The sequence below is a fragment of the Medicago sativa genome, chromosome 6 (genome assembly GCF_051527215.1).
Source record: "Medicago sativa cultivar Bolivia chromosome 6, Bolivia_mono, whole genome shotgun sequence".
Lineage (NCBI taxonomy): Eukaryota > Viridiplantae > Streptophyta > Magnoliopsida > Fabales > Fabaceae > Medicago > Medicago sativa.
Genome location: NC_140754.1, coordinates 61,866,564 through 61,881,008, shown reverse-complemented (window position 1 = coordinate 61,881,008; position 14,445 = coordinate 61,866,564). Strand labels below are relative to the sequence as shown.

Sequence of the window (14,445 nt, the reverse complement as noted above, 5' to 3'; positions counted from 1 at the left end):
TTCTGTGTGTTTGGTATCTTGTTGGAAATTTTTTGTGTGTATGCGAAATTGGCTGTGGTATGTGAATTTACGGTAGAGGCTGTGTGGTTTATGGAGATTTTGTGCGTTTGCAGGTTTATGGTTTTGTGTTGGCTCCTTGCTTGTGTGTGTTTGGCTGCCCTTTTGCTGTGTGCATATAGCTTGTATTTATTGAATGGATTGAGACATGATGTCTGTTATGGCAGTGACAAAAACTGCTTGTGTGGGATGAAGGGAACACGACAGCCTGTTATAAGCTTGCCGATATTTTGGACAAGGTTTTGGATTTTTTTACAGACATAAAAAAGAAATAATAATAATAATAAATGATTCAAAAATAAAAACAAAATGAGGTAAAAAAATAAAGATTTAAAAGTTGAATTTAAGGTTAATAAAAGATGGAAACTAAAATTAAATAAAAAATGAAAATTGAGAGAAGAGGGCCCGACTCGGAATTAAATATGAGGTATTTTAAAATACGTCTCTGCTGAATTTTTTGCTGAAAAGTCAAAGACTGATCAGGGTCAAAGGACACGCGTCGGTGTATGAATGCATGATTTTTGGTCAAAATTTGGGGTATGACAGATGCCCCTATTTAAGTTACTTCGTCTCGGGGTTTAAAAAGATGAAATTTTTAAATCAACGGGACGAAGAGACTTAAATAATAAGTACACCAATTTTGACCAGTTGAAATGCTGAGAATGCAATGCTTATGAATATAATGATATGAATGCATGTGATGCAATTATGAATGCAACGAGCGGCAAGCATATGCCGACTGAGGAACAAGCTGGTAAGTATTACTGGGGAGGAATGACTGTTTAAGACGAAACATACAGAAAGAAAATACTGAAAGAAATTGTCGTCAGTTACCCGCAGGAGTACTGTACGTGTGCAGTATGTAAATGTCGTCAGCTACCCGCAGGAGTAGTGTACGTGTGCAGAAAGTAAACGTCGTCAGTTACCCGGAGGAGTACTGTACGTGTGCAGAAAGTAAATGTCGTCAGTTACCCGCAGGAGTACTGTACGTGTGCAGAAAGGAAAAATTTAACGGGACCTGCCACTTGAATCGAATCAGACACGTTGGAATGACATTTTTATGCATTGGATTAAGACACGTGAAGATAATGCAACTATGCATGAATGATATCTTATGCGTGCTATGTATGCATGAATGAATGTATGTGTATGAGATTCATATGAGATTTTAGCGGTAAGACAAGATTGGACAGATCCAAAGAAAGTGGCCCGACATCACGTTACAAGCATTCGACACTCTTCATTTGGGATAACATCACTTGGGGATGAATCAACCACTGTCGGGGTACAACCCTTTAAACAAATCACTGGTAGAAGTAGCCATTAATCAAACTAGCATAAAGTACATTCTTTCATTTGGCCCACTTGAAATGTGATGCCCCTGTCTTTGTTTTTTTTTTGTTTGTTTTTTCTTTTGAATCCCTAATTTTTTCCTGGATCGCCCTTTCGGGTTTTCAATCCGCCGGGACGCTCATTTTTGCCTAAGCCGCCTTTTCGGGTTTTCAACTTTAGCGAGCTTTTTCTTTTTTGTATTTTTTTTCTTTTTTTTTTGACAGAGATCATCTCACAGCACATGGTCACACTTAACTTGCAGAGTTTAACTGTCCTTGAGACGGATATTGATGTATGTTTCTCCTACTCATGAGTTCAAAGAAGATGTACATGTTGTTTATGCTTTTCAAATGACATTTTTTGAAAAAAGTTTTAAAAATTTTGCTTTAAGTATTAACATCAAAAATAGAAGAAAATTTTGCAGATAGAATAAATGAGAATTTCAAATGAATTTGTTTTTTTTTTTTTAAAAAAAGTTTGGAAAATGGTAATTATAAAGGGAAAGGTACATTGAACACAATAACCGTTGTACTCCCTGACAACTTTGAATTCCACTGTTCTGAGTCATTGATTTGCAGATGCTTCAAATTGGAGGTCTTTTGATAGTTGGAATGTCCCAGATGAACCATGTCTAATTTGATGCAGTTACCTTGCCATAAATCGGAGGTCTTTTTACGACTGAAATGCCCCGACCTGATGCAGTTACTTTTTCATGATCTTTAACTTTTGCATAGATCGCCCTTGCGGGTTTCAACCTATCAGGATAAACATTCATTTTTTTTATATGTCTCTAACTTTTGCATGGACCGCCCTTTCAGGTTTTTAGTCCATCGAGACGTTTTTTTTTGCCTAAGTCGCCTTTTCAGGTTTGCGACTTATCGAGCTTTTTCATTTTAACAAAGTATTTCTTGACTCCACCGGTATTCACAAGTTTGCTACCATCCATTGTGAATTGGCATCCATTTGCCCCTGGAATCAGGTAATATATTTTTTAGCACCAAGCCATTTTCTTGATATTCGCGGGGACAAACCTTCTTTGTCGCATACTTGCTTTATCCTTTTGATATAACTCTCCGTGACATACGGCGGTAATACTTTTAAATCTTTCATTGGAACTTCCGTTGACGGGACCTTGACTTCCATGCGAAGCACTGCCTTTACGTTGTATACTGAGGGATGGAGCGGGATTGCCCCTGTTGAAGTGTGTACTGAAGTACAATACCCATCCAAGGCCGATTGTAGCATCTCGTGCCAGTTCTTGTGCATGAAAGTCCTCTTCTGGACAATCTTTCTTGATATTTGCAGCTTTGATGGCCAAGATGTCCCAGTAGGCAGTATATCTTATTGGAAACTTCTTCATCATCCTTCTCTTCAGCCTCGAATACAAGGAACTCAAAGTCGAGAGAGTACCGGGTTAAAGTGTTCAACAGGTTTATTAATGCATGATTTGATTATTGATATATATGATTATGCAAATATGCGGAAGTGACTTAAAGGAAAATAATTTTTTTGGTTTTTTTGTATTACCATTTTTCCAGAAAAAGCATAAAATAAAAGCAAAGTCGGAATCAAAGCGCTTTTTTATTAATGATGAAAAATACATGAATAAAAAAGCCCTACACAAGTTCACTTAAGTCTCGGGCTGGACGAAAGGATTTTTTTTTCAAAAAAAAACATAACACAGCAAGCAAACATATTTCTTGAACAATTGAGTAGCGGAAGGAAATATTGATGACGATCCGACTGCGGCTGGCCATTCCATGTGTCATAAACACTAGATATTATGATTTGGTAGCGGATTGACTTGCACATTTGGATCCGAGTCTGTGAAGGATAAATCCTTGCTCTGGATTAGCTTTTGGACCTCCTCCTTAAGACAAATGCAATGTTCAACGTCGTGCCCCGGTGCCTCTTGATGGAATTCACAGGTGCGGTCGGCACGGTACCAGTGAGGTAAAGGATTTTGCACGCGAGGGGGTGCCTTGAGTTGCACCAAATTTCTTTCTAGTAGCGAGGGTAACAAATCCTTATACACCATAGGTATAGGAGGGAATTGGTTTCTAGGAGGGCGAGCCTGTTGTTGAGCTTGAGGACGAAGTTGATGTTGAGGTGATGGATAGTAATATGGTTGTTGGTGGAATTGTTGAGGGTTATGTGGTTGATTATTTGGTTGGTACAGTGGTGGATAATATTGTGGAGGTCCTTGAGGCCTTGGCAGTCTTTGTGGTGCGATGTTGGCAACATATGGATAGTTTGAATGCACAGGCTGATATCCACCATAAGCCACCATACCCACTTCCTGAGTGTTCTTCTTCGGATATCCATTTCCAAATTTCCTATTACCACTGGATGAACCACCTGATGAGTCACCCGACAAACCACTCGATGAGCCACTTTCTTCAGCCATATGTCCCTTCCGGGCCCAATCTTCAATGCGCACCCCCATGTCTACCATGTCAGTAAACTTTTGCGAAGCACAAGTAAGCATCTTCTCTGAGTAGAAAGGGCTCAGAGTTTCATAGAACAAATCAGAAATTTCCCTTTCATCCAGAGATGGGCGGATCTGAGCAGACTTCTGGATAAACCATTGGGCATATTCTTTGAAGGATTCTTTATGCCCCTGGGTCATAGATTGCAACTCCTTTCTATTAGGTACCAGATATGAATTGTACTTGTACTGATGGATGAAAGCATTTTCCAGTTCCTCAAAAGAAGCAACACTCTTCAGATTCATGTACCACATATGTGCAAGGCCAGCCAAACTATCCTGGAAACAGTAGATAAGCAGAGGTTCATCTTTCTTATGAGCTGTCATCTTCCTTACGTACTTGGTTAAGTGCATTTGAGGGCACGTTTCTCCCGTGTACTTCTCGAAGGTCGGTGTCTTGAACTTATGCGGTATCACCACATCTGGGAACAAACAGAGGTCATGCACATTCTGATGGAACACCTCTTTACCCCGAATGTTCCGTAGCTCCTTCTGTACTGCTTCAAATTTCTCTTCTAGGTTACCCATTCGATTATCTCCCAGTACACTACCCGAATGATAAATATGTCCTTCCTCCTACTGAGCTGCATGGACAGTAGGCCCTGCCTGTGTTACGGTAGCCTGAGGAAATTGCTGACCGTAAGGAAATAGGTTCTCATTAGCTCCGGGACGGAGACCGTCATTAGTCATGTGCGGCATACCCCATGGGTAACCTTTTGGCATGTCATCAGGGGGTTAAAAGTAAAGTTTTGAGGACCGGGAGGATGGAAATTCTCATTGTACATATCGTCAGCCGAGGAACCCACCACAAAAGGCTGCGTAGTTCCAGCGGCAGCAGAGGTTAGCAGTGGAGTAGAAACAACCACTGTAGGAATTGGCTCAAAGACCTCTGCTCGTTCCCTTTCGGCCATCATAACTTCCATCATAATCGTTAGCTTCTCTAGACCAACCTTGAGATTACTGACTTCCTCCCTATGCTCAATGTTCTCCTGTTCAGTAGACATTATTCTTTTTTTGATGTAGGCTCGAGTGTAGTGAATGCGAGTAGGTCTGTTCTGAATACGCCGAGCCACTTTTCTTGAAATGGGTTGACCTTTTATGGAAGAGAAAATTCTGTGAGACTTGAATTTGAAACTATGAAATGCACATGACGTATGAAATGCTTATGCAAAAAATGTACAACAATTTTTGTTATCGAATGATTTGTCAAGGTGAATTGTAAACATCGTAGAAGAACATGGTTACATTTGAAAATTTGTAAAGATATTGCAAACGGTTCTATTTTCAAAAGGGAAGAACGAAACCAAGGAAGAAGTTCTTAACAAAAGCCAACAGCTTAGTTAAGATTTTAAAGTTTGTATTTCTTGGTGTTCCTCTTTACAAGGTGGAATATCTCTGATGTTTACAAAAATTTATCTAAATCATTCGATGTTTTGATGAGAAAAGTTTTTTTATGCATGTATGCATGATTATGCTACACAAACAGTGAAATGTGGTGAGGTTTAAGTCCATATGTTGGAGCCAAGGATAACAACGCCATTTGGTAAGGACTATGGTTTAATTTGCACTTGTAACAAGGGTTCTACCAAGTTCCCAAATTACAACTATCCTTATGAATATATCGGTGTATAGGAATGCTCCTAGTCCAATATCATCCATAAGGAAGTCTAGTTTGAGTGTAGTATCGCGTGTCAACTAAAGTCAAGAATGCTCTTGGTTCAGCCACCGCACTACGTCCTAAAAAGGCCAAGATGGGTTAAGGATTACTAAGGTCCTCGGCTTCGACGGACACTCACATTGAACGTAATAACGTCAACACGAACGCTCATGTTAACAAGACTACTACCTTCCGTGAGGCCTCCACCGAGTAGGGTTATCACTTGTAAACATGGTCTAAGAATGCTCTTGGTATGTCACTATTATTTTACCCTGTCCTAATCTTATGTTTCACTCAAGCCCAGGTATAGGACTTATCTCACCACTCACATTAAAAGAAAAGGGAAGAATAAACATACACGTAATTTCCATCTTTTTTTTTTTTGCAAGTTGAGCACAAAATTTAAATAATGCCAAGTTAGGTTTAACCCTCTTACTTTTCATCCCCAGTGAAGTCGCCATTTCTGCCGCGTCATTTTTCGGACGGTCGAAGGCCATTTGATTTGGCATGCGACCCACTATTTTTATTTCACGACTGAACATTTAATTCTTTTCAAAAGAAAGTGGAAAAAGGTTCAAATACCACATTTTTAGGGATTAAGGGTTCGGGGGTTGGTTATATTTAGGGAAGTTGTTAAGCACCCTAAATATTCGTAGTACTCTACGAGAACCTTTTAATTTTATTTAACTTTTGTGCTATAAACTTGCTTGCTTTTAAAAATGGAATTTGCAATGATAAAAGAAAATAGAGACCTAATTTATCTACATTTTATTGATTTGGAAGGACGCATGTCCTTTGCCTACGTACCCGTGAGGGATCAAAACCTCATAGTTCGGGGTAGAAGTTGACGTTTGATTGGTTTTGTGTTTTTTAATGTTTTTTGAAAAGGTTTTAAAATGAAAAGCCAAATAGCAAATTGGAATTGGTTTGTGTTCTTTATATTGAAAGCAAAATCACTCAAAGTAGCATTACATTGATTGATGTTTGATTTAAGAAAATGAAATAAAAAGACGATCGCTTGATTTAGGATCAAGGTTTGCTATGAAAATATTTTTGTGATTTTTGATATGTTTTTGTTGTTTTGAATAATGATATGAAAATTATGTAAGCAGAATGAGAAAAATAATGTTTAAGCTGAAATATGAGGTTATTTTAACACGGACCAGAATACTCTGGAGAACGATTATATAAGCGGAAATATAATATTAACAGTTGATTTAGGACCAGAGCACTCTGGATTAATTTAATTAACAAGGACAGAATTGTTCTGGAGAATAATATAATATTAACAGTTAATTTAGGACCAGAGCACTCTGGATTGAGGTGTGTATTTAATGACAAAATTTAAATATGCATATGATAATAGTAGACAATAGTATGTAATGCAAAAATAAAATAAAAATGCATGAGAAAAGAAATAACAAATGCAAGAGAAAATTAGAATGCATGAGAAAGGAATGAAAGTAGATGCTGGGGGTGCAAGCAGTGATATGGGGGTGCAGAAACTGTAGTGATGGCGGAAAGTGATTGGGCTAAAACAAAAGGAAATGGGCTGGGTCACCCAGCTGGGTCGGTTCATGGGTTAAAAAACCCAGTTCGGTTGGGTTATGGCTATAAAAGGGCTTTGGCCCAAAAAAACTCATAACTCACATAAATTTCTCTATCTACCCTCTCTTTCTTCTCTCAAAGGCTCTCATCTCTCTCTTCTCCCTCAAGAACAAACAACAACTTTCCGGCGGGGTTCTTATGAACCCAGATTCCGGCGACGGTGGTTGGCCGGCCAAGATGGCGGCGCCACAGCGTCGGAAGCCCCAAACCCCTCTTTTTTTAAAAAAATTTCCCTTTTCCTTACTCTTTTTCTTTCCTCTTATCGTTTCTAAACTCAGAATCTTCCAACAACAACTCTAAACCTTTAGATCTAAACAAATAAGAGAAAAGAAAACCACCTCTTTATGTGTGTTGTTCGGTCTCGTGAAGTACAGTTGGTTTGTTATGGTTTTGTGATTGAATTGGTTACTGTGATGTGTGATGAATTACCTAGCTGTTTGTGCCTTTAATTTGGTGATTTTTGCAGGTTTATATGTTGTGAAAGTGGTGTCTGCCTATTGCCTATTATTGGTGTTATTGGTGCGTGAATTTGTTCTGTGTGTTTGGTATCTTGTTGGAAATTTTTTGTGTGTATGTGAAATTGGCTGTGGTATGTGAATTTACGGTAGAGGCTGTGTGGTTTATGGAGATTTTGTGCGTTTGCAGGTTTATGGTTTTGTGTTGGCTCCTTGCTTGTGTGTGTTTGGCTGCCCTTTTGCTGTGTGCAGATAGCTTGTATTTATAGAATAGATTGAGACATGGTGTCTGTTATGGCAGTGACAAAAATTGCTTGTGTGGGATGAAGGGAACACGACAGCCTGTTATAAGCTGACCGATATTTTGGACAAGGTTTTGGATTTTTTTTACAGACATAAAAATGAAATAATAATAATAATAATAATAATAATAATAATAATAATAATAATAATAATAATAATAATAATAATAATAATAATAATAATAATAATAAATGATTCAAAAATAAAAACAAAATGAAGTAAAAAGAATAAAGATTTAAAAGTTGAATTTAAGGTTAATAAAAGATGGAAATAAAATTAAATAAAAAATGAAAATTGAGAGAAGAGGGCCCGACTCGGAATTAAATATGAGGTATTTTAAAGTACCTCTCTGCCGAATTTTTTGCTGAAAAGTCAAAGACTGATCAGCGTCAAAGGACACGCGTCGGTGTATGAATGCATGATTTTTGGTCAAAATTTGGGGTATGACAACTACTTACAGGAATATTCCATTACTCCCCCTGAATACACGCATACAGATGCATAGACAGATAAGATTCAGGATCTGGGCATAAAACATTCAAGGAATATTCACAAACTAGCAAACTATCAGCGGATATATGTTAGCAGACCTATCAAAGGTCACACACAAAAACTTAGACTTTAAGAAGTCATCAGACATGTTCCATAATATAAAGAAGTAGCAGGGAACATGTACACTAAGAATTCTAAGGAAAATAAATTCTCAGAATTACATCAAGATGTTGCAGCTTAAGTGCCAACATCTGCACAGAGTCTCTTAGACATGTTCCAACCTTGTATTGAGCATTTGCATGGAACATGTACATCATCTGAGAAAACCAGAATCTCAGAAGCATCACAGAGATGTTCTAGCACAAGTGCTAACATCTACACTTGTCTTCGTAGAAATGTTCCAACATATCAGAGGATGTCAGCAAGGAACATGTACAAACAAAATTACTGAGAACAAATTCTCAGAGTAACATGAAGACCTAACAAATCATCAAGATGTTGCAACTTGAGAGCCAACATCTATACATAACCTGAAATAGTTCCAAAATAAATGCAACAACATGATATAGCAGTGGCAGTAATAACATTCAGGCATACACATATACATGCATATTATAGATACATGCAGAGCACATATACAGATAGGGAGTATAAGCAAGTATAAGCAAGGAAACATCAATTTTTCTCCCCCTTTTTAGCCACAAAATATGCCAAACTGAAGCAAGGAATAATGCCAGAGAGATACTAGAAGAATAAATTCAGAAGTACTAGTAGAATACCAATATAAGTACAGAATATTAAGGTATTACAGATCAAAATAGGCACACACAGGTGCACAAACAGTATTCAGGGCATAGCCCATAAAATAAAATCAGCAAAACATCATTCAGCAGTTCCAGAACTGCTATCAGAATCTTTCTTGTTGTCCTCATTATCATTGTCTGCATATGTACTTTCTCCTTCTAGGGAGTGAATCATCAGTTCAAACTGAGCTTTCCTTTTATCCATCATGACACAAGTGTCTTTGAGTGCAGCTATAATCTCTTGCTTTGTCATAGTTCCTACAGCAGGTTGTTTTATCTTGGTTTTCGGGTGTCAAACATTGATTACGTCTGAACCTTTTTAACCGGTGATATCTTATTTTTTCTTGGGAAGGGAAAAAGTAAGCAAAACCCTTGAGAATCGAGGTCCGGGAGTTGTTTTCGCTACGGGAAGGTGTTAGGCACCCATAACGACTATAGTATCCTATAGGAACCGTCTTTAATTTCTACGCGCGCGCTTTATTTTTAAATGCTATTTTGAAAGTGTTTATTAAACCTAAGAATGTTCTAAGTGAAGAATTGGAGGGAGAAGAATGTTTTTGGATTTTTATTTTAGCTGAATTGAAGGAATTTTGTTCCTTGCCTACGTACCCGTTTAAGGGATCAAATCCACCGTAGTTCTCTTCCAAAATGTTTTTGTTTTTGTTGGTTGATTTTAAGTTTGAAAATGGAATTTGAAGAATAAGAGAGAGAGGACTCAAGGGCATGAGATTATGAAATTGTGAGGTGGAATTAGTTATTTGCAAAATATGGTCTAAACATGATTATTTTTCATTGAAATTTGATTAAGAAAATAAAAGGGAAAATTACAATGGGATTTTGATCCCAAGGTTTATTTTGAAAATGATTTGAGTGATATTGTTTATATTTTTTGGAAAATGATTTTTCTAAGTGGAAATCCTAAACATTCATCTAAACATACAATCCTAAACATACATCTAAACATGCATATTCTAGCTATATACCTAAAGTGATGTGTGTGCATGTGTCGGTGCTTGTGTCGGTGTACATTATTAGAGTCCATTGTCCTTTACATCATACCCTAGATACATTCTATGGCCTCTTTGCCAAGAAATTAAAAGTATAAAAGAAATTACAAAACTCCTAGGTCTTTACATGCTAAGTCTTTACAAGAAAACTTAAATGGCAAGGAAAATAAAACTAAAGACACAAGATGGAAATAAAGGGGTTAGTGAAAAAACATGCATGAAATGATGGAAATGGCATAAAAGAAATGGTAAGAAGCATAGAAGTATTGAGAATACAAGAGGCAAATTCACATATGGCGTTTCACACATCTTGGAAGCAAGAATTTCAACCGAGTCATAGAACAAGAAAATTGCAATCAAGTAGGTGTTTGAAGCATTTTTAAAGCGAGAAAAGTACCAAAATGTAAGGTAGAAAAAATTCTATCATAACACACATTTAGGATCATTTTCAAGCGTAGAAAAATTAACCAAATCACAAGTAAAAGGTAGGACAAATTTACAAGGCGTGGTGTCTATTTTTTGGAGCATTTTTCATAGGCAAGAAAAATCGAACAAAGTGTAAGTAAAAAGGGGACCATTATTAACAACTTGCAAAGAAAATTGAAACTAACAAAAGATAGCATACACATTTTTTACGTTTTCAAGAACGATATTCAATCCTAAAAATGATCAAGGAACAATTAAAAGGAACAAATCATATAGAATTTTTATCTACATTTTAACAAAAACATTTATCAAGAACCAAAAAAAAAAAAAAAAAAGGAGTAGCAATATCAACTACGTTCTACACATATATTTTTCTTAGCAATTTTAACATGTAAGACACATCAAGAATTAACAAAAACATCAAGAAAAATAACTAAAAAAATGTTAGAAATTTTACCAAGCAATTTGAGGCAAACAAGGAGCAACTTGGCAAGAAATGGGGTGCGGATAGCAAAAGTGCAGCAATGTAGCAATGACAAAGCGCAGGCCCGCAGTCAGAACACGTGACAACACACAACATTCTTCTTCTCTTCTTCTTTCTCAGCTCTTCCATGGATTACTTCTCAAACAGAGCCACATGAACGTTGAACAAGTGTGAAATATACCTTCCAAAAGTGTCTTTCCTCCATAGCACGTGGGCATAGTTCATCTCAACCTTGAAATTTCCTTAACAGTAGTTAAAACAAGAGTAGCATGCTTCTCCTGAAACTCATTGAGATCCTTTCTAACATTAGGAGTAGCCGCATCGGAACCTTCAGATTCAGATTCATCTGAATTAACAGGACAATGTTTGAACGTAGTGGAAGTAAGCCCCTGAACAAATGATCGAAGATCATCAGTGATACCGAATCGTTCAAGGTTTTCGACCGGTGGAGCCACCGTAGAGCTTGTTGTAGCGGCTGCAATGGCGGAGAATTGAGGAGGAGGATGAAACTGAGAAGAACGTTGACGGTGTTGATAATTAGCAGCGTTAACAGCGTTACCGGAAAGGTCAAGACGGGAAAGAAGAGATTTAACGGCGGGATCGCCGTCGGCGAAGGAAATGAAACATAAGGTACCGTTTTCAACGACGGTGCGAAAAGAGAAGATTAAGAGAGAGAGGAAGAGAAATGTGAAGAGATTTGAGGTGAATGATGAGGTTGCTTGTTTGAAAAGTTGTGCAGTGGAACGCACGTTGTGCAACCGTAGTTGGTCGCTCATCGCAGATTATGATTAATTTTCCGATTGGCTTTTTTGGATAATCGCGTTTGAGAAGGTGGGTGTGGATAATGATTGCGATGGCGAATTCGAAAGAAGCGTTTACGTCATGAATTGGAAAATTGGGATGAATAGGTAATTGAAGGTGTGGTTATGGAGGTTTAGAGATGGATTGTGGTGGTGAATTGAAGGTTGAAGATGATGGTTTTGTGGTGGTTGAAGTGATGGTTTTGTGGTGGTTAGAGGTGGTTAGAGGTGGTTATGAAGGTTGTTAGGGTGGTTGAGTGGTGGAGGAAGGTTGTTATGGAGTTTGTTAGGGTGGTGATGGAGGTGGAAAAAGTTTGTTGAAGATGAGAGAAAAATGGGAGAGAAAATAATTAAAAATGATTTTTTTGGAATTTTTGGGAATTTTTTGTGTGAAAAATGATTAGTTGTGGACTTTGACCATGACCTTTGACTTATATAGGTGATGTGGTAAGCTTGGACCAATGAGACAATGCCATGTGTACTTGGACTTGTAACAAACTCTTAAGGACCAATAGCATTTGGACACATGGCACTTGGACTCTAACAAACTTAAAGGGATTAAAATGTAAATAACAAAAGTACAAGGACCGAAATGAAAATTAAAACTAAAATTGAATTGAAAAAGTAAATTGAAAATTAACGTAAAGCGAGACGATTAAAAACAATAAAGCAGATAAGAGATTTTACGTGAAATGACCAAAATGCCCCTGGAGGCTTAAAACGACTAAAAATGACTCAGATGAAATTTAAAATTGGATTTTTAACAGAGAATTAAAGCAAGAGCTTATACAAGCAAAATTAAAAGACTCAGAGACAATTTTTAAGATTTGAACAGAGTTTTGACACTTGAAAAGACTAAAATGCCCCTAGGGGCAACACTGACTAAAAATGACTTCAAATGCAATTTTTTTAAAATGGATTTTGACATAAAATTGAAATGAAGACTTATTCAAATCAAATGAAAAGACTCAAACAAATTTTTAAAAGACTGAAAGAAATTTTAACATGGGAAATGACTAAAATGCCACTAGGGGCTAAACTGACTAAAAAAAATGACTCAACTGATATTTTTTGGAATGAATTTTGACATGAGATTGAAACAAGGACTTATACAAACCAATTTAAAAGACTCAAACAATTTTCAAAGATTAAAATGAGTTGAATGCAGGAAATGACTAAAATACCCTTTTATGTGAATTTTGCAAATAACATTGAAATAAAATGCAGAGAAAGACACAATTGATCAGAGATAGTTCAAATGACTTATAATGCAAGAAAAGAAGAATTGAATAAGTATTTTTAGGTCCAAAATTAGGGTATAACAGCTGCCCCTATTTAAGTTTCTTTGTCCGGGGAGTCAAGAGACGAAGTCTTAGAGTTGACGGGACGAAGATACTTAAATATTAACATTTGCACTGCTTTTGGACATAAAAATACATTTTCAGAGTTTCAAAGATGTGAATGCCATGCAATACTTTGATTATGAATGCAAGACAAATAACTGGAGTCTATGGAACCTATCATGTCACTGGGGATTCAGGTGGACATTAACAGGGTAGACGAACCAGGGAGTAGAAAATAAGGTACAAGCTGTTCTCTGGGTTGAACTAGCCACTTGACCAAGGAATACAAAACAAAAGATAGGTGCAAGCTGTTCTTGGGATTGAACTTGGCACTTGACCGGAAACATAGACACACAGGCAGATATGAGCTGTTCTTTGGATCGAACTTGACACTTAGCTGAAGATACAAACAGATAGGCAGACACAAACTGTTCTTTGGATTGAACTGGCAGTTTGGCTGGAGACATAGACAAAAGGGTTGATACAAGCTGTTTCTTTGGATCGAACTTGCTTGTTGGATTATCACCACGTCATGTGGGAAGGTGCAAACTGTTCCTTCAGATCGAACTTGCCGTTTGACCGATAACAAAGCATAAGCTGGGTACAAACTGTTCTTTTAGATCGAACTTGCCGTTTGACCGATAACAAAGCATAAGCTGGGTACAAACTGTTCTTTTTAGATCGAACTTGCCGTTTGACCGATAACAAAGCATAAGCTGGGTACAAACTGTTCTTTTTAGATCGAACTTGTCGTTTGTCCGGAAGCATAGGTACATAAGCAGGTACAAGTGGTTCTTTTTTGGATCGAACCTGGCACTTGACCAATAACAAGATACAAATTGAAAGTCTAGCTTAACAAAATACCGATTGAAGGTAAATTGTCATGGACCTGATTTGAAAATAGACATGACCATTTTGGTTGGCCCAAAAAGCAAATTGAGAGTGAATTGACATTGATTTGAGTTGAATTGACATTGAAAGGGTGATTGAAAGTTGAGATTGAACAGAGACATAGACATTGGATTGGAGAGTTGCAATTGACATTGAGATTGAATTGGAATTGAATTGAAAGTTGAAATTGACATTGACATTGGATATTGGAATTGAATTGAAAATTGACATTGACATTGACATTGGATATTGGCATTGACATTGACATTGACATTGGATATTGACATTGACATTGACAT

General features: G+C 37.2%; 1 protein-coding gene across 1 annotated transcript; it reads right to left on the bottom strand.

Moving 5' to 3' along the window:
- Positions 1-3,163: 3,163 nt before the first annotated feature.
- LOC146916131 (uncharacterized) lies at positions 3,164-4,405 on the bottom strand. Its single transcript, XM_085721551.1, has one exon. The coding sequence runs from the start codon at positions 4,403-4,405 to the stop codon at positions 3,164-3,166; it is 1,242 nt and encodes a 413-aa protein (XP_085577677.1).
- Positions 4,406-14,445: the final 10,040 nt, after the last annotated feature.

What these genes read in the sequence shown, in the direction of transcription:
- LOC146916131 (XM_085721551.1), bottom strand. Translation starts at nt 4,405, where the DNA reads ATGGGTAACCTAGAAGAGAAATTTGAAGCAGTACAGAAGGAGCTACGG.